Source organism: Pezoporus wallicus, unplaced genomic scaffold (assembly GCF_028554395.1).
Source record: "Pezoporus wallicus isolate ANWC-B61680 ecotype Strahan unplaced genomic scaffold, APGP_CSIRO_Pwel_v1 contig_7099, whole genome shotgun sequence".
Taxonomy (NCBI): domain Eukaryota; kingdom Metazoa; phylum Chordata; class Aves; order Psittaciformes; family Psittacidae; genus Pezoporus; species Pezoporus wallicus.
This window is the reverse complement of record NW_026634982.1, coordinates 369,359-390,077: the sequence shown is the minus strand read 5'-3', so window position 1 is coordinate 390,077 and position 20,719 is coordinate 369,359. Positions and strand designations below refer to the sequence as shown.

Sequence of the window (20,719 nt, the reverse complement as noted above, 5' to 3'; positions counted from 1 at the left end):
CAGCCATGGTTAGTACTTAGACATAAAGCTCATCCCATATGATATTCTAAGTAAACAGTAAATTCCTGTGCACTCTGTACGCACAAATACATCACAAATAGTGCACCAATGTGATCAGGTCAACAGTGAAAGCAGGAGAGAACAAAAATGTGTTCATCTCCTGCTAAAATCAAGATTATCAAACAGAAAATAATCTTCATGGATTAAATCAATATATGTTGAAGAAAAACATGCAGATCAATTGCTCTTCATTTCTCTCTGATTGTTTTGTGCTTCAGCATAAACGTGGTAGTTACGGTCATTTGAATGCAATGAGTTCTGCAACGGCAGGAACTCTTAGAAAGATATCCTGTATAAATTAAGTATCCCATTTTAACTGATCAATATCTAACAGTTTTCCCTATAGATAACCATTTGAGTCTGCTTCTTGGAAATACTAAATGCATGCATATTAAAGATCCCATACAGCTCTATGATAAAACTAAATAACTACACAACTGTAAAAATCGAAGGAAAACATAAAACTTTTCTTTTGTTCTATTTATCACTTACAGACTTACAGTCTGGGTGACACTCTTAAAACAGCCTTCTATACCACTGGTTCGCCTTTCACCAGCGTAAGCAGTACCGGAGTTGGACACTTGGTTACATCGTGTACATTTAGTTCTGAGAAACAGCACTAAATTTAAACAATATTAAACTAGGCTCCTTGACCTTTTCTGATTACTAGTGCCCACTCAACCTTTTCAAGATGAATGGTGGATATCTTTGTCCAAGACAGTTTATTCAGCAATCACAGTACTTCCTATAAGTTGGCTAAATTAGGTGGTCACTTAACAGGGAGAAAGGCCAACATCAATTGCAGCAAAGGTCACACAGTTCAGTTATCAGGTACTGTATTAAACTGTCATCAGATTTGACCTGTAATTTCATCAATAACCCATCCAACTAGAATCACTATGAATGTGAGAAAACATTCACCCATCCTACAGTGGATGCAGAGCAGCTGAGGAACTTGCATGTCCCTGTAAGGCAGCTACAGCAAAGGCCACTACATAAACACCTGAAGGGAAGAAGGGCTCTCATCCAGCAGTTTGGGAGAACAGAAGGAATCTAATAAGCTGATGACATAGAATATAGTCTTTTCCACAGTACTATAAACACCATCCTATATGCTAGAACTTGAGAGTACAAACACTTTCCTTTAACCCTGGACTTGAACTTTTGCATCAGATGATTCTGGGTGCTCTTGTGGTCCCTCTGGGAACGCTCTCCTCTTCCCAGCACTCCAAAATCACTGGTCAGTTCTGCTGACTCTGCTTTCACAATAAGCAAGATGCAATAGAAGAAATATTTACTGGAAATTTTAAATAAATAAATACGAATACTATCCAATCTCTGATACAGAAAACTATTTCATGGCTATGTTAATCCAGTTACTTTCAAACTCATACATGTTAAGAAAAACCTTTTAACTTTTGTTATAACCAAGTGTTTGTATGATTGAAAAAAACATTAATTCATTATTTTAATGAAATAAAACCAGTTCAGTAACTCTAAAAATCCCCATAAATGAGAATTCAAGAATGAAATGTTTATTCAGTGTAGTCATTTATATTACACTGAAATGAGATACATAAAAGCTGACTCCATAGAAGTTATCATTTTTTTAAGAAATACCATTAATTACTTCTACATGTGCAACTTCGCAAAATAAAAGTCTCTGCTTTACAAATAAGCCACATTATGCTCTGCTTGTATCTTGCATATAAAGTTTTTAACTGCTAACTGAAACTGCACTTGCTTTTAAGCAATATCCATACTCAGATCCCTTTCATATTTTCATATAAATCATCATCTAATTTTCAGACAATCCATGATGAAAATGCATGTGAAAGTGAATGCCCCAGCACTTACAGATGAAATCTACTCTGTCTACTCAGGAATCTCCAAAGTAACAGCTGGTGTTACATCCAGTCAGGAAAGACAAGCTACACCATATGGCGTATTTTTTTAACGCAGTTCAAAACACTAAATATCCAAAACACCATACTTAGGGAGAAGAAAAAAAGGAGTTAAAATCCAACCATTACTAATAATTAGTGCACTTCATCACCAATAATTAGTCTACTTTGCTCTAAAGTAGTCAGCTTTATTGCTAGCATGACCTCTCACCTCTGATACTAAGGTCTAACTATACCATTTGATAGTCACATTTAAGCGAAGCAAGATTATTTACCATTAATAAATCCTTGCTTAGGAAAGATTGCCCAAAATAACAGAAATAAAGGCTCATGTCAATGCTGCATTTCACATTTAAGATTATGTTTAGAATCACTTAATTACTTTTTATTTTTCATTACAAAAAAAGAGTATTATTTCTAAATGCCAGGAGTGGGTCAAGAGTATCATTTTAAGCAGGGATAGCCAGTCATCATTCTCCTCTGGGAAACAAACAACAGCAGAAACTTTGAAGAAAGATACATTACTTCAGGATACACAAAAGTTGACAAAATAAGGGGCTTTTTTTTTTCCCCTGCTGATTTAAACTCAGAATCTCTGCTGATGAAATTAAGGCTCATACTTGAAAGTATCACAGTATTAAAAATGAAACATTCAGAAAAGTACAGGTTTGATCAGTAAAATGTTAAGTTTTTCTCCGTTTCCTAGAAATTTTGTTTCTAACAAAGCACAAAATGTGAACTTCTAAAAAACTGGCATGAAGAAAGGTTACTCTGAGTTTAAAAGAAGCAGAGAGCTCTGGTTGACAGATATATATATTTATAGAGATCATGATTTTATCTCTATATTCTGAAATGCAGTTATAACAACCTGTCACAAAACCCACTGAATTAATGGCAGAGTACTCTGACATGAAGAGAACATATTGTATGAAAACAACATGCCAATAAAGCGGTATTAATAGTACTGTGGGTTTCACTTATAAACAACCATTTTATTGACAGCTGTAACATATGCTTCTCAAAAAAAATGAAAAGCTAAACAAATCTCTTTTGCACTTAAGAACTTAACATGCAGAAAGAATTGATTTTTTAAATAATTTTGTGACAGTCAACTTTCAAGAATGCATTTTTAAACAGTCTTTAATGTTCATAAAAAATAGTTATCTACAAGCAATAAAAATGCTACACAATAGGTAACTAAGTTGAAATCGGTTACCTACATTTCTGTTTCCTTATTTGTTTTCAGGTGTTAACCTTTTCTTACATTAGAGGTTAACTAGAAATTAGTTGAGCTTCTCTTTAAAATTGTAAAGGACTTTTTGTAACAAGTGGAATAAAACTGGTTTGGTTTTTATTTAAAAAATGAGTGACTTAAATTACATTAAAACTGAAGCACAACAATCCAAAATGACAGCGATGCTAGCTGTATTTCACAGCAACATTTACTGCTCCAGAGAGTGCTCTATATAGCAACTTCACTGACCAGGGTGAATCCATCTGTCCCACTATTAGTCCACAGCTAAGAATGAACCCTTCAGTTTGAGTTCAGCGATTAAAGATCGAGTCTAAGGCCATCTGCTAAGCTACAATAATCTGGCAGGATGTCAGAAATCCTGACAGTGAGAAAGAGAAAATCCTTCAATAATGAAAGCTACAGTAAGCAATTCTATAGTATCAGTATAACAACATAGGTATTTCTAAGAGCCTACGTATACTTAATGACCACAAAGTGTTTAAAAATATTCTAAAACGCAGAAGCACCCAGTCATGGTGGTGAAATGTGCTCTTACAAGGACATCAGTAGCAACAAAATAGACTCTAATAATTTGCGAAATAAGAAACTCTTGATTGCACTGGCCCAAGAAGAAATAACTGCATTTCAAAATGCCTTGCCCGATTTCTTGTTTGCAAACAAAGTATAAAAATGTCTCCTAGCGACTGTCAGTAGATGGATGACACTGAAACTGCAGGCGGTCTTAGAGACAAAAGAATGGCATACATTCGTTTTATATTTTAATCAACCCTCTATCCCTGCAGTAGAAAGATTGTTTAGCTTCCCACATTGTACTGAAAACCTACATAAGAATACTATATTGGAAGAGTAAAAATATCTTAAAACTCCACAAAAATAAAGACCAAGAAAAGTTATCAAAAAAAGATCACTTGATTACTAATTCATCAAAAAGCATTTCACATGCATGACCTTTAAAATTAAGCTGGGCACTGCTTTTGTACTGTTAGGATCAATTTCCTTATCTTTACCACCACTGATGATTGATACACTTCTATCAAGGCAGATAAAAATAAAAGCTTGGAACCAGACTGAATTACCTCTCACAATGTCAGTTTGAAAGCTTTTCCATTCAGCACGTTTACAACAATATATTCTGAGTTTGAAAATTCTTGAGACCAGTTATTTTTGAACAAACTTGACATTCTCTGCTTTGAAAATGGAACAGCAATGAAAAGCTTGTTTAAACAAAAAATCATTGCCAACAGCCAAGCCAAGGGTACTTATCTACCAGAGATGGAGACTCCTTTGCTACCACAAAGAGAAAATTTTTTTGTGTGTGTATTGCACTGAAATTTAAATTCTTTTTCCCACATAACCAAAGGACCTTAGAAGGGGCAAGAACTACACAAGTAAACGGCATTCACTACTTCAATTCAATAGAAATTAATGGTCTTGGTGAATGCAAAGAGGATACAGAAATGGATTGTGCACATAAACCCGACTCCTAAACAAGATCCTGAACCATCAAATACAAATGTGTAGTAATTATAGGAACTAATAAAAACCCGCATTAAAATTTCCCTGTCGCTCAAAGAATGCATCCTTCATTACAACTGAAAAATTAAAGGATTCCAAAATGACTTATATTAATCCAAAACTCACATGTCGGTATTGCCAGGTCTGCTTGTTAAAACTACACTGGTATTATGCTCAGAATCAATTCTAACAGGCAGCCTATTTCTGAAGGATACAGATGTAGCCTTTTCTAAAAATCCTTCCAAAACAAGATAAAATGAAGCACCACCCAGCTCAACTTCATCTTCTGCTTCCTATTCCACTTAATTCAAGGGATTAGGTGTTATTCCTTAACTAAAGCATAAAGGCTAATCTACCTAATATCTAAGAACCTCCTGAAAAGGAAATAAGATCAAAACACATTAAAGATTAAATTTTAGCATAAAATACAAATTTAAATAGCTACAAACTCATCCAGGAATGTGTCAGGGGAAGTATTTCACCCTTTTTATCCAATAAACATGAAGTTACATTTCTATACTTTTAATCTCAAGCCTTCATTTTCTAGTTAAAATAAAAAATACTAGTTAAGTATCTTCTCTGTAAACACCTAAATATTATGCTGAGGGAAAATACTGCTGGTTTTTCTACCTCATTATTCTTATGTTCCATAACTGATGTTAAGCACTTGTTGAAGTGTAACCTTTATTCATGGCATTGAAGTTATAGGAGCTGAATGCATATAAAGTTGAACCCAGAAATTTTATATTCACAGTGGAGAAAATCCCACAGAAATACACTGTTCCTACAATCTGCATAGTGAGAGAATACATTTACACTAAATGTCCTGATAGAAAGATTCAGATTTGCCTCTCTCTTGACCATGGTAAAATGGGAAAACACATAATTATTAAATGAAATGGAATTATGAAAAAGACAGAAATTCCTGTTAAGAGATTGTGTAGATGTGTGTCATATTTTGCTTATAAAGTTTACAATTAAAGTTTCTCACCTTCTTCTGAAGTGAGGAAAAAGGTGTGATCTCTTGATACCACATATCTGATGATATCATGAGATCAGTATGTGCTAAAGTGGCTTGTAATCTGGAAAGTCAAGCACAGCAAACCACTGATGGCTTTATCAATTTCCTAATCTAGCATTACACGTCATCTTTGAGGCTTCAGGTTCTAAAGAAACAGCACTAAATGACTTCTGAAACACCAAATGTCTCTATGGAGTGCAGCTGAATATTAAAATCAAGTTCTGTTTTACCATCATGGTGTGACTGATATTCAGGATTCATAATTTACAGATTAGAATATCATTAAAAAATTAGAATATCATTAACAAATCTTAATTCATCTTTGACAAAAATTGTTAGGTGTTAACAGTACAAGATATATAACACTGTCTCCGTGTCTGTTTTTTTCTCTTTGGAAGTGCGTTAATACAACATCACAAAAAGGTGAACCACTGCTTCTTGCTGCACTGTTTCTTACTGCCTATGGCAGTAACAGCACATTTCTTCACCACAATACTGAGCAGTTATTCAACAGACAGCTAATACAGATCTATGTCATGGGGACAAACACCTCGTACAAGATCCATCAGCCCACAGAGGCAGAAAAGGGCTAGGATATGAAGAGCTGTATGAGAAGTTTGTATGGGGACCTGAACTATCTCTACCAAATAAAGCAAAATGAAAGAAAGAAGGACCCATAGATAGATTTGAAAACTCCTTAAAACCTCTGTATATACAAAAAACTTACTGTGTTTTAAAGAATTTGTCTGAATATTTAATTTCTCATCTATTTCTAATTCACTTAGAATTTAAAACATTTAAGAAAACTGTGCATCATACCAAACTGATACTATTTCACTCTGTGACAACATAGTTATCAGAATATAAGGCCCTCTACTGAAACAATGTGGGTTTGTAGTTTATCTGTTTGCGTGAATGTTGTTTAGGTTTTTTGAGGCTTTTTTTCTTAAAATAGGCTACCATGAAAATCCCAACTTCCATGTGCTTCCTACCTTTATTATATGAATGATTAACAGTTAACTCAGTAGCTGGAAAGTGTATGTATTTGGGCAATGATCACACCTCAGAAAGAAGTAATTCTCAACCCGAAGTTGGAAGAGTAAGTCACATTAAACCAACTAGAGTGTTATGCAAATGACAGCTACTGTGCCGCTTGACACAACAGTAATAGGTTGATTTATCAAGAAAGATTAGAGTTCACTAACTGCAGTTCAGCTAAGTGATAGCTGAGGGGCACAACAACTGACAAGTACTCTTCTTGAGTAATCCAGTCATGAGGGGAAAAAAGATTACAGAAAAAAGGCAAACTAGCTGTAAAATAGTGTGACACACAGACAATAGTGTAGTCTTTCAATTACACCAACAGAAATCCTGCTGCTTAAAATATTTACAATAAATGTAAAACCGAGCTTAGGAAAGACATGGCAGATTGGGAAAAAAGAAGAGAGAAGGGGTAATTATTCAGCCTCATTAAGTTTTTCATCAGAAGCAGAAACTATCATAGTTCAAGCATTTCCTTTTTCATTAGAATGCTTTTTAATATTGACATCCAACCAATTATGTTCAAACTAATTCCCAGAATACTGTGAGAATGTAGCTACTTTCAGAAGTTTTTCCAGATTAATGAACTGCATTATTTTTTCATTAGAAGCTGCAGTGTGCTCTGAGACATACAAAGTGGGGAACAAAAAACCCCCCTGAACAGAATGTAGTCTCCAAAAAGCCCTTGGCTTTCTTAATGAGTTTCTATCTTTAGGGAGCCTTCTTCATCTTTACTTTAAAAAATCAAAACCAAAAGCAACATTACTATTTCAAATGAACTCCTCCTTTATAAGCAACTGCAGCAAATTAGATGAACACCAGCAAGGTTATTATTTCAGAAGAAGTATATACAACCTTTGTACGAGAAACAAACTGCTTTAGAAGCAAATTATCTATCACCTTTCTTAGAATGGCTTGCACTCAAACTAGCATCTACATATGAACAGTAATACTACATAATTTACTGAGACACAGGTTCAGTGATTCATCTTTTTCTAATCTAATAACAACATGAAAGAGTTCTTATCAACATGAACACACTTCTATTTCTTAAATGAGAGTGCTGACATCATTTAAGCAACAGATTTTGCCATTTTGAAAGGCTCTTTTTTGTTTGCATGGTACTAATTTTTAGTTCACTGAACTGTTACTTCATTTCTGATCAGCAATGCCCCTTTACACGCGTAGCCTCAGAAAAACATACTTTGGAAAACCTACTTCTGCACCCAAAAGGTAAAATCTTTACTACCCAATTTTAGCTTTGGTTTTGGAACCTGAACCTTAAAGGCAATTACTTCTGTGATATGACAGAAACTAAGCAGTACAGTGTTCAGGAGAAACTACGAAGCATGTAATCTTGCAAATTCAGGGGTTGTTAAGGGAAGGTATCTACTACACAATGTCTCCAGGGCAATAAAAGCAACTTCTTGCAGAGCTAGAGTAAGACAAAAATGATGCTATCACAAAAACAAGCTGTCTTACACACTTACAGCAAAATCATAAATGTAGAGTTACTTTCATCACATGCAATGGTGGTATTACATCTGATAAAATAGCTTAAATCTGTGCTATGACAAAAGAGTCAAGACTCTATTACAATCAGAACATATACTAATTTTAATTTATGCCACAAAACTCCTAAAGTATATTAAACACAGAGGGGGGAAATGAAATATTTATCACTAGTAAATTTCTGAATCACCTATACAAACCTGTCAGAGTATGCACTTTTCAGAGAACTCACCTTTGTGCAGCACAGACTACAGACTTCTCCTGCAGTTTCCTATAACAATATGGAAGTATAGTCTAGAAAATAACTTGAATTTCCTAGCTTTATGGTTCAAGTGCACGAACTATTCCTAAGCTGTTGACATTCATATATCCATTTGAAATATAGAGAGCTACAAGTCATTCATCCATGTCAAGTTAAAGACCACAAGTCTTCCTTGTATGCTGGGCTGCTTTATCACTGTCCCTCCTCTTCCTTTCATTATCTTCCTCATGGCACCAAGCATAAATTACAGGAATGAACTGGTCTTTCCAATGCTGCTGTCTAGAAAACAACACTGACTGTGAATTTAACTCAGAGTTAAAAAAAAAAGTTATTTCAATGACAGCCTTCAGTTATGCATCTTAAAAACAGCAAACTAAGCATCAGAAGTGAAACTGGAATTTCTTAAAATAAGTTAGTGGTATATAAAAAAGATACACTTCTGTTATTAGTTTTGCCCACAAATTGAAGCTGTACTACTATTTTAGTCTGATACTGAAGACCTAGGTAATCTTCTGTTATGCGTATTTTACAAGGTAATGCCATTAGATCCATACAGCTTTGTTCAGTAATGTCTTCAGACCATCAGATATATACTACACATGCAAGGATACACAAACAGGTGTATGTATGGTTGGAAATGTCATACAAAACCAGCTTCCAGACAGTTTCATTAGAAAACTCATGTTAGTTAAAAATCAATTTTAAACACGTATTTGACAGAAAATTGCTGTTTGCTTGCCCCATGCTTTTCATATTTGTACTCTCCACTCATGTTAACTTCTTCCTGTTTCCAAAATGTCCTAATCTTCTATGACATCCAGTTTTACTTCTATATGGTATTACAAGTGTGTCAAAGATTAGTTTCTTGGGGATTGTACGTTGCTTGTAGAGCTGACACTGAAGTCAAGATCCAGCCTCTTTACTAGTTTATAATGGCATATAAAAAAAAAAAAAAAAAGCTTGATGTTCCCTGTTGCAAGATGTAACTACATCAGCATGTTACTGCAACGGCTTTTACCGTCTTCTTTCACCTCTTTCCCCAATTCAGGCATTATTTTGACAATAAAAAAAAAAATCACATGAAAATCAAGTAAAGCAGAGTAAAATGGGACAAACCTCATCACAATGTACACTTGATTCAACCCATCAGTAGAAAACTGCAAAACAAGCAAAACTTTACACAACACAAGTGATCTTTTAGGATAATCAAGCTCATTCATATCAAAATTCAAAACAAGAATTTTGCTACATGCAAACAGAAGAAGGGATGAGTGCCAAATCTGTAAATGTGGAAATGCTACGTAACATTTAAAACTGTCTTACTACTGAAGACGGTTTCTCTCAACAATGCATTCTGAAATTATTACACAGACTATCCTGCTTCCAAGTTTTTTCATAATACTGTTTTCCTATGAAAATAATTTTCTCGTGTATTATCAACTAGTACAGCACCTTTATACCAGCTATTTCAACTATTTTTTGGCATTTGGAATTATTTGAATGCTCTTTTAGAACATTAATAATCTATCTTTGTAAACAGCATCTTTAACACTTCTGAATTATGTCATTTTGTATAAAGCTGTAGTACAGAAGAACAGCAGCAAGTGAAGAGAATTCAATTGTGCTAGGCACTGTACAACCAAAAGTCATTATAAAACAATCTCTCTCTGTTCTCTAATGGCTTAGTGGTAAAATAGCTATTCCCAAGCACACAAAAGGGGAGCAATTTTACTGTTTGCTAATATAAGCATTTCATTTTGCATAATACAGAAGGTGGAAAGTAATAATGTATCTCATTAAGAAATTTCTCATTGGATTAGCAGATATCATCAATCTTTAAAATGTTTAAGTATCTCTCATTACATCAGAAACAATTTCCAATTAATACCCTCAAACTCACTTTAGGCAATATAAACAGTCTACACAAAACTGTTACTTATTATCTCTCTCCCCGTCTCAAAATACCTATGCAAAATTCGTCATGGTATCTGGACATTGGAAAGCTTGCTGTGTTCCCAGCAACACCGACCACCAGTGATCACACAAGAAACCTCCACTTGGGCCAGTTAATAAGTGCTGTATCTAATGCCATTCCTTCCCTGAATCCATGCAAATACACCAGATTTTTCTTGTCTATCCCCCACACATAAAACCACCAAAATAACCTGGGAATGCTCTCAAAATAAAGGGAATTTAAAAAAAAAAAAAAACAAACAACCCAGCTATTGTGGGATACTGACAACTTCCCAGAAGTGTCAGCTGCGCTAAAATGCACAGTGCTAATTAATGCTGAGAACATGCTGATTGCTACAATAAATGTCTATTGGATTTTGTGTGAAATCCCAGACACTGATATGTTTAGCACTATACAACATTCATATGTAAAAAGTATTAAATAAGGAAGATCTAGGGAAGATTAATTTGTACTAGTGGTAGCAAAACTGCTTACACTGACTTCGGTTTGAGATTTAATATCCAATACAGTAGTTATTTTAATTGTGATAATTTATGAAAACTTTTACCAAACAATGTGAATTTTTAAGGGTTTCTAGATATGCTTATCTTCCAATTCTTCCATTATTTTAGTAACTCTATATATTTTGTCTGCCTCAGTAGACAGAAATAGACATAAAAAGAAGCAAGAAATCCATAAATAGAAGTTAATACTACTGCGGTCTCCAACTGTAGGCTCTGCCAGCCCATTGCCTCCTCTGAGGCTCCACACGAAATAACCGGATGTTCAACTTCTATCAGTCTGAATTTAAATGTATCTTTACCCACCTAAGGAACAAACCATGGGGGTTTTTTCAGCTTCACTAGTCTAAGAAAGAGAAATCAAGATTTTGTCCGGACATACATCCAGAAAAGGATCTCCCAGTCCCAATGCATGAAGAAAACTTGTTTGTGGACACAAAACAAACCACAGAGGAACACAAGAAAAAACAAACAAAACAACAAAAACAAACAACCAAAAAACCCAACACATTTAATGAAGAAAGTTGTGAATACAGGAAAGAACCTTCAATAAACAGAATAAACATATGTGTCACCCTAAACCTCAGAAATTACTTTCTCAGCCACAATACATAGTTTAATGGGCAATACATCATGTGCAAATTTTACCTCAAAATATAGATTATAAATTGCCTTTGGGAATACTAGCCTATATATTACGTGAATGGGGCTTCCTGTTAAATATGGAGTTACATAACTAAAACACAAACTTCTCAGATCTGAACAACTGAGTGGATGAATGTTGTGGTTTAAGCCCAGTCAGTAACTCAGAACCACGCAGCTGCTCTCTCACTCCCCCCCCCCCCCCCTCCTCCCCCCCCCTTCCTCCCCCCCCCCCCTCCCAGAGGGGTAGGGAGGAGAATCGAAAGAATGTAACTCCTACGGGTTGAGACAAGAACAGTCCAGTAACTAAGGTATAACACAAATCACTACTGCTACCACCAATAATAATTATAATGACAAGAGAAATAACAAGGGAAGTGAATACAACTGCTCACCACCCACCGACCGATACCCAGCCTGACCCCAGCAGTGATCTCACCCTTATGGGTAACTGCCCCCAGTTTATATAGTGGGCATGATGTGCTGTGGTATGGAATACCTCTTTGGTTAGTTTGGGTCATGTGTCCTGTCTCTGCTTCCTCCTGGCTTCCCCTCCTTCCTGGCAGAGCATGAGGCTCAGAAAGTCCTTGGTCAGAGTAAACATTACTGAGCAGCAACTAAAAACATCGGTGTTATCAGTGCTGTTCCCGGGCCAAAAGTCAAAAACACAGCACTGCACCAGCTACTAAGAAAGAGAAAAATGACTGCTACTGCTGAACCCAGGACAATGAACATAATGAAAGCAGACATCAACACCAAGTAGAGTTGGGAACTGTAAAGTTAAACTTGTCTATAAGAGACTAATAAATAGAATTAATCCAACACTGGGGCAGCCAGCCTACACAGAACAAAACAACCCATAGCTTTTGTAATATTCTCTTATCCCAGCATCCCTGTAAGGTCAGGGATTCAGTTGATCCAGTCAGCATACGCACTTCAGGGCACTTGCTAAAAACAATGCAGACATTCTCAGACATCAGTACATAATGATCAGCTACCATTTTCTGCTTTTCTGACAGCTTCAAAATACTATCCTAGAAGTGTAGTCAACCATTAGCCCAGAGCATGCTACTTGTTTATCTTCACTAGAGGCTTATAACATCAGCCACATTTTTTTCTATTTTCTTATTTCAGCTACGGCAAACTAACCACATAAGAAAAAGGATTTCAGCAGCACAATTTTTTTCTTCAAACATTTAAATATTTGCTCTGATTTTTGTTAGTAAGGACAGATTACTAAAAAACATTTATAAACAATTTCCTTAAAGCAACTATTTTCTGCATCTCTGCCAAATGTTTTATTGCTAGGGTGCACTAAAAACATTTTACATTGATCGAAGACTTAATACTTGCCTCACATAATTTCTGTTGAATAAAAAAACCTGAAAGGATATTTGATAAATGAGGGCAAAGAGCAAGAGTGATGAACATGCCTAATGAAAATTAATATTTCCTTATTCAAGTCACAGATTGACAAGCCCCATTTGACTACATAAACGTCAGATTTAACTGAGACACAGACAGCAAACAGTGTGGTTGCTTAGATGCACATTACAGAATGCAATAAAAGTGACAAATTCTAACTCTAATTACTATGAATGTATGCAGGGCATATGTAACCAATACTTAACCATGTTCAGTCCTGGAGGATCATTTATATTTTACATCAATGAAGTAACAGTAAAGCATCTTTAGTACATTTTGCTTCAATCATTTTTACTCTTTGAAAAGCTAATGAAATGCAGCTTTTAGTAATATCTTATTCTGTAGCTGAAGACCTGAGAATCAAAAAGATGAATCCTGAAAAACACCTTTTACATTGACAGTTTAAAGATCTTGAACTCTCTGTCTCCCTCCTCAAAGATGTGTAGGTACCAGCTCATCACGCCGCAACTACTGCTCTGTTTTTGCTTTAAGAGGTCCTCATTGCTCTCTTGTATCATCGCATGTGAATTCTCTTCCTGAGAGTCAGGCCTCAAGTTCAAACATCTTTTCTCATTTAGCATTTTCCCTAGGTCTCCACATCTAATCTGCCTCTTCAGATCATTTCTTCATAATCTCTTTAAAATTTGGAGTTTTCTATTTACCGCCGCAGGCTTATGTCTCCAGTCTCAAGTTGTGATTACTGAGAAAAATTCTTTACTCTGGTTTTGGAAAACAAAAACAAAACAAAAAAACACAACAAAAAAAAAAAGCACCACAAAAAACCCTGAAACAAATGGGGAATTTTCTGCTGTATGATGAAACAGCTTCAACAAACAAGCTGACACAACCCCTGAAAGGTAAGTGCTTTAAGCAGAGAGATAGTTAGGTAATTTCTCTCTCCATCTTCCCTTGTGATCATTCCTGTCAGTGTGTATTTAGACACATTTTGAAATGCCTTCAGGACTGATGGTCCTAGGAAGGACTTCTGCCTTCCTAAGGCATTAAAATGTGATAGGAACACTCAGTCCTGTGAAAATAAGGACAGTCCTGGAGACATACATAGGGAAAATAAGGACAATTTATTCAGTGATTTTATGTTTGTGAGCTACCAAAGGTGTTAGAAGAGGAATTTCAGATGAAGTGTGGGAAAACCTCTTGTCTCCAATTCCACTTGTGGCACCAAACTCTTTTAAAAATAGATTTGGGCCTTGGAATGTGTAAAAATTCTAAAATCAGACAAGAATGTGATGGTGCAGAGGCTGTGCTTGTTCTACTCCACAGGTAAATGGGAAACCAAGAGGCTAAAAAATCAGGGGAGGTTAAGACCCAAATTCATATCAAGCACTGAAGAAGCATGATTTCGTTACAAGATCCCACACCAACACCTTGAAATAGCAAAAACATTTGTTCAGAGGCTCTTCAGGGGAAGTAGGAGGCCTTTGTGCAATCCTCTTCCCAAGACAATGAAAAAGGAAAAAAATCACACAGAGATCATGCTGCTGCCTGAAAAAGTTCAGAAAGAGATTAAGGAGAGCTCTTGGGCTGCAGAGCTTGCAAAAGCCCTGCTGTCCACCTGGCACACTGGTTTCACTCTTGGCCTCCACTACTCTAGGAGGACCTGTGATCTTCCACATGTCTCCTACACCCATATTGTCACTTTTCCCCTGACTCTCCACTGCCTCAAATGTTGAGCAAGTTATTATCTAAGGACAAGTTCTCACCTATTGAGACACAACATATGTATAAAAATATAGATATTGTCTTCAGGAAACAAAGACCTTTTTGCCTTAATTTTAAAAAGGCACTGTTCCTTACAGAAAATCTATTGCAAGTTCTACCTTTTTTAAAAAAAAAATAAGGGGAAAACATCCAACTGTGATATCTTGGTATCACACAACTGCAGATAGCTCAAATAATTCAGCAGAGCTATACTGATATATACTATCTGAGATGTGATCAATAGTCTTTAAAAGAGATAATGATGGTAAAGGCATTGCCTCCCAGATTTTTCCTCAGGACATTTGTTGTTCTAGAGATATCAATACAATGCTACATATTGCACTTCGAGAGTGTAATGTGCATTACTTCAAACCGTCAGAAGAAGCAATTTTACAGTCTGATCGAACTTTGCTGATCACTGAATCATAGAAAGGTTATAGTTGAGAAGGACCTTAGGATCACCTAGCTCCAAACCCTCCACCATGGGCAGGGACACCACACACTACACCACGTCGCCCAGGGCTCTGTCCAACATGACCTTGAACACTGAACACTGCCAGAGATGGAGAATTTAACACTTCTTGGCAACCTGTTCCTGTGACTCAACACAGTAAGAACTTCTTTATACCTAACCTGATTTTGTGCAGCTTTTCAGTAATTGTATTAGTAACAGTAGGCAGACATTACACCCAACGCTGAGAGCACATCACAGACCACTGTGTTGGTTGATTAAACAAAAAACAAATGAAGCACAGGGTAGAAAGAAGTAAAGGAGAATTCTGATGTGACAATAAATGCTTACACTTAAGTCAGTTGTGTATAGAAATGGTGTCTGACCAAGAAAAATATGCATCTTCTTATTTTGGAAGATTGGTAACTGTACAGCAGTCTCTATTTAGGAATCAGCATTCCTCACACTGTTCACTGTAAAACTTACAGATACATGAAAAAGCCTATGGTGGGCAGTATAAACAAGATTATGAAGTGTTCTTGAATATGAAAATTTCACTTTAAAAGTAAGAGACATTACATTTTAAAAAGTTAACACAAGCAGTTTTTACTCAATTGTGGCATATAGATTTTACATTTTTTTTTTGCGCATATACAGAAACAATTCAGTAAGATTTCATAATACTTAAGGTAGAATATGAATGAAATACAAAACATTTCATGAACTCACTGTTCAGTGTATAGAACCCAAACCACACAATTATTCATTGCAAATAGAATCAGTGGACTCAGAGAAGGGCAATTACTGATGAACAAAACAGGTAATTCAAAGATTCTTTCAAGTTCGGAAGTCCAGTGCTCAGCAGTGTGTTCCCACCTCACACCAGTGGGATCACACCCCTTAATACCACAACTGTTGCTCTATGAGTTCCTAAAAACTGATGTTTTCTACCTCAAACAGACACAATGATTCAACTCTAGGAATACAGCCGTTTCATCACTCTGCTGTGAAGAGCCTGGTATTCTGCACAGATGGAGACCTTGCTTTAGTTTATGTTAGAGAAACCAGATGGCCTTCCCAGTGACCACACAAAACAAACCAGCTGTGTATTTATATCTGAAAAAAATGCACACACCAAGTCTGCACGGAACAGAATGAGAGTGTTTGGCGAGAAACCTAGTAACCAGTAACTATCAACTGTTCACCTAATTGCCTTTCCAAACACTGAAAGACCATTAAACACCATGTAATAGCAGCATAAATATGCAAGAGCAAATTCTCACAAGAGATCAAAACAAAGTTACAAAAGCCAAAACTTCAAAGCAGTTTCAGTTGGAGACGTAGAAATGACTTAGTGGTGGTGTCCATATCACAGGATGGTGGGGATTAGAAGAGACCTCTGAAGATCATGTAGCTGTCTCCCTGCCGAAAGCAGATTGTTCACAACACTGTCCATGCTGAATCAAATGTAATTAAACCCCCAAATGGTTAATCTGAGTATTATAAACACCTCAAAATTCTACAGTAGTAGACAGGAGGATGGTAATAGACATATAGAGGGAAAGTCCTCACCTCCAAGAGGTTTTCATAGGTTGGAATTTGTATTAGAAGAATGTTCCCAGAACAACAAAAAAACTAAATGCTATAAAACAAAATGCCAGCACTCCCCTCCCACCCAAAGAAGAAAAAAAAAAAACAACCTATAAATAAACCGTACCAGATACCATGATTCTTACTTTATAGGACAAAGAATGCCTCAACTGAAACCTCATAACCCCTGCAGGTTATTGTCAAGGGCATTCTTAAGAAAATACAATGCCGTAAACCAATGAAGACATGGGGTAGCATTCACAAGACATATTACCTAAAAAATCTTTAGAAATAAAAAAGACACTTGCATGTCATGAACAGCACTTACAAAAGGTGACACCCAACTAAATTCAATACAAAAATAGCATGTTTCTCAAAAAATGGACATAACCAGTCTCAAAAGGCATATAATCAAGCTGATTTCTCAGCCATACATTCCCGACCTGTTTCCTTCACAGAAGAAAAAGCAAAATACCATTTGAGTTGGATGAGTTCATTTCAGTTTTATTATTTCCTCTGATAATTTACCTGAACTTTATACACCCCATACAAGATATTCCTTCAGATCACTGACCACTGATTCCCCTAATTCACTTCCTAGAACCTCCCACAAAGAGAGGAAAACCAGCAAAACTCAGTAAACAGTTGAGAAAGAGTGCGAAGATTCAATCAGAAGCCAAACACAGATGCATTACCTTATTCATTGCATTTTGCCATTCATTATTTGAAAAGAGCCATACTGACTTGTTTTTCAGCATGTTGCCATCAAATCACTGGTGTTATATTAAAAACTGTACCATGAACATACTTATCCTAGGCAAGACAGAGGGGAGAGGTCACAGAAGAAAAGCTGAAATGAAGAACAAGCTCTTCATCAGGCAACATAATTAGATACCTGTTCTAAACAAAAGTTTCTTAAGAGTGGTCTTTGCCAGGAAGGGAGAGAAGGGGAAGAAAACAAAAGGCAACCTAGTTTCCTTCTTGCTGGCTTAACTGACATGACTTCAGAGCACATGTACTCTGCCCAAAGAAAACAGTTAAGTCCGCAGCAAAATGATAGCGCATGTTTGTAAGTATTAGTTAGCTAGAGCTGTTATTATTCTCAACCTATGTTACTATTTTAACATTTTTAAATACAATCTGTTAAATTGTTAAATTAAGACATAATAAAAAGCTGGAGAGTTTACTGATGCCTAGCAACTTAGGGTAAATGGAAAATGTTTCATGAAAATGCTATATTTTCCCTGTGCTTTTCCATAAACCTGTTTACGAATTTTATCTCCTTTTAAGTGTGTGATGAACATTTACAAACCTGTAGTGAAACTGAAAAATACGTTTTGAATTTGTCAGTGCTTCAAAAGAAAAAGGAAAATCAGTCACTGTCATAGTGCAACCCATCTTTCAGTCAGAAGTGAAAGTTGCAAAGGATTTTCCCTTCTTCAGATTTCTCTTTTCCAGTGTTACTGGAAAGCTTGTCTTCTTGTTTAAATGAATTTCCTTTTAATCTCCTCCCTGAGCTGTTGGATAGATAGAGCCTCTTAAAAAATTCAGGATATCACTGTAATTGTAAATTGATCTCCTTCTGTGGCAGAAGGCTGGGGCCCTCCATCCAGGAAAGAGACTGTCCTAAAGTTGTTTTTCAGACAAATGATCAATTTGCACTCTCTCTTACTGCTGTATGTATTATCCTTTAAGGCTAAAGCAGTTTTTAAATAAAACTACTACTTTTTGGATTGTTTTATTCCTGGCACTGCACAGGGAAGAAAGCCAGCTGCTGAAGCCAGTGTGAAATATGCAATGGCTTTAAATTTTTAAATTTCCTAAAGGAAACTTTGACTCTGCTTACAAAGGGACTAAAACCATATTAGACAACTAAAATACACATACTCGCCACTGCTAAAGTGCTGAATTAATGTAATATATTAATAGACACAAAAAAATTCCCCATTGATTTTTAATACAAAGTTAAGGTTGGACCACTGTTATGACTATGTAATCTTTAAAACAGACACGTAACTCATTAGTATCAAAGTAGAAGAAATTATCTACCTACTGTGATGCTGAATCCACATAGCCTATTTGCCTTTGGCTCTTTAGTTACGAGATCTGGCATCACTTGGATTATTTCACCTAATCCATCATTAGCTTTCACGTGTCCTATATACTGTGCAACAAACCTAAATTTAACAATCCCATCTCCCCATCCATTACCACACTGAATATATTACATGTCAGCATGGAACACAAAGATTAGATATGCTGAATTACATCTTTCTTTGTGAAATGTCAGTATTTTTAGAGCACTGTTAACGTTGCTGACTATGTAACAAACGCTTCTTCCCATTGTGGACAGGCACTAATGCCCTGACCTTTGCTATTTAACACAAGGCTACTAAAAATATATATGAAAAAACTCAGAAGACACAGAAAATGTACAAGAAATCCCAGTAACAGAGCCACAGAGTCACAAATGTGGGGGGGTTAATTGCCATATTTGCTTGGCTGGTGGATACCTGGAAGATGACCTAATTCTTTTTTCCCTATAACCCTGCAAGTAAACATTAGTAATTCAGATTTAACTTTCTTCCCATACACAAAGCACACAAAAAGGTTATTACTTACAACAAAACGACAAATACCCTACTGTTGTGTACCGCAGCATCCTTACTTACCAGTCTTCCACAAATACACCGATGAAGTTTGAAATTCACTTTGTGCACGAGCGTCCCAGATTCCCAGCAGCAGCAGCAGCACAAGAACTCCCACGCACCGGGCTGGCACGGCGGAAACCCCTGGACCACGGCAGAGAGCAGCGCTCCCCTTGCTCAACCCCATGCCTCCAGCAGCCTGCTGCCACCTCCAAAACCCTCAGCACGACCACGAAACCTTCTTCAAACAGTATTCCCCTCTTCAGAATTTCTTCCCAGGGAGAAGGGGACTGGAAACCTCTCTCCTGCTATTGTGCATGGCAGTTGAAATGGAAAAACTGTTTAACGCCAGGGAACAATAGAGTCCTTGCTCGCTCTTGCTGCTGCAGCGGCGGCGGCTACTGCTCCTAGTATGGTTGCTGCTCCACGCTCTTCCATTCAGCAGTTAGTAGCAGTTTTCCATCAGCTAAAAGCAAGACAGCTGTCCGCAGGGGGCTCCAGCTGACTGAGCAGGTTATCTTTCTCTGGGAGGCAGCAGCAGTCATTTACACCAGCTGGAGAGAGTGAGAGAGACAGAGAAACAGGGATGAAGAGAAACACAAATAGCCCAGTGCTGTAATTGCAACACAGAGAGTGACTGGAAAAGGCTGGCTTCCCAGACACGTCTCTCCCTGGAATATCCCAAATGATACATACTGAGAAGAAAAGAAGAAATCAACATCAGACACAGTTCAGAAACACAAGTTGTACAACCAGAACAGATATAAACACAACAATATATATTAATTAAGAGAGCATCAGGCATTAGTTCAGATAATAATATGTATGCTGCATTAACCATTTTTGTAAACAATAAAAATAAGTGCTAGGACATGCATTAAATAGACAATTAAGACCTTAGGCAAATAGAAGAAAATGCAGGGGAAAAAAAACAAATAATAATAAAAAATATCTGCTAACTTGCCTTGCATATTTATCAAATCTGTTTCAGGTAATAACATACAGATACCTGCTGTGAGGACAGACGAATATATGTATATGGTAACGTGTATGTATGTGTAAGTACATCACCTCTGTGGCAGATGAAGTGTGCATGTAATATATAATGCAAGATAACATCCCTTCCTATCCAGCAAGTATGTACACATGTATACATGCATATATGTCAAATGTGTAATTCAAAATAATTTCAAGATCAA

The 20,719-nt window shown here is 36.4% G+C and overlaps 1 protein-coding gene across 1 annotated transcript in view; it reads right to left on the bottom strand.

Annotated features, from left to right (window-relative positions):
• THSD7A (thrombospondin type 1 domain containing 7A) overlaps nt 1-20,331 on the bottom strand; it is a 199,460-nt gene extending 179,129 nt beyond the window's left edge. Inside the window, exon 1 of the mRNA XM_057401831.1 lies at nt 19,545-20,331. Within this exon, the coding sequence (XP_057257814.1) occupies nt 19,545-19,707 (163 nt within the window). The 5' untranslated portion in view covers nt 19,708-20,331. The remainder of the gene's footprint in view (nt 1-19,544) is intronic.
• Between the last annotated feature and the right edge of the window lie 388 nt (nt 20,332-20,719).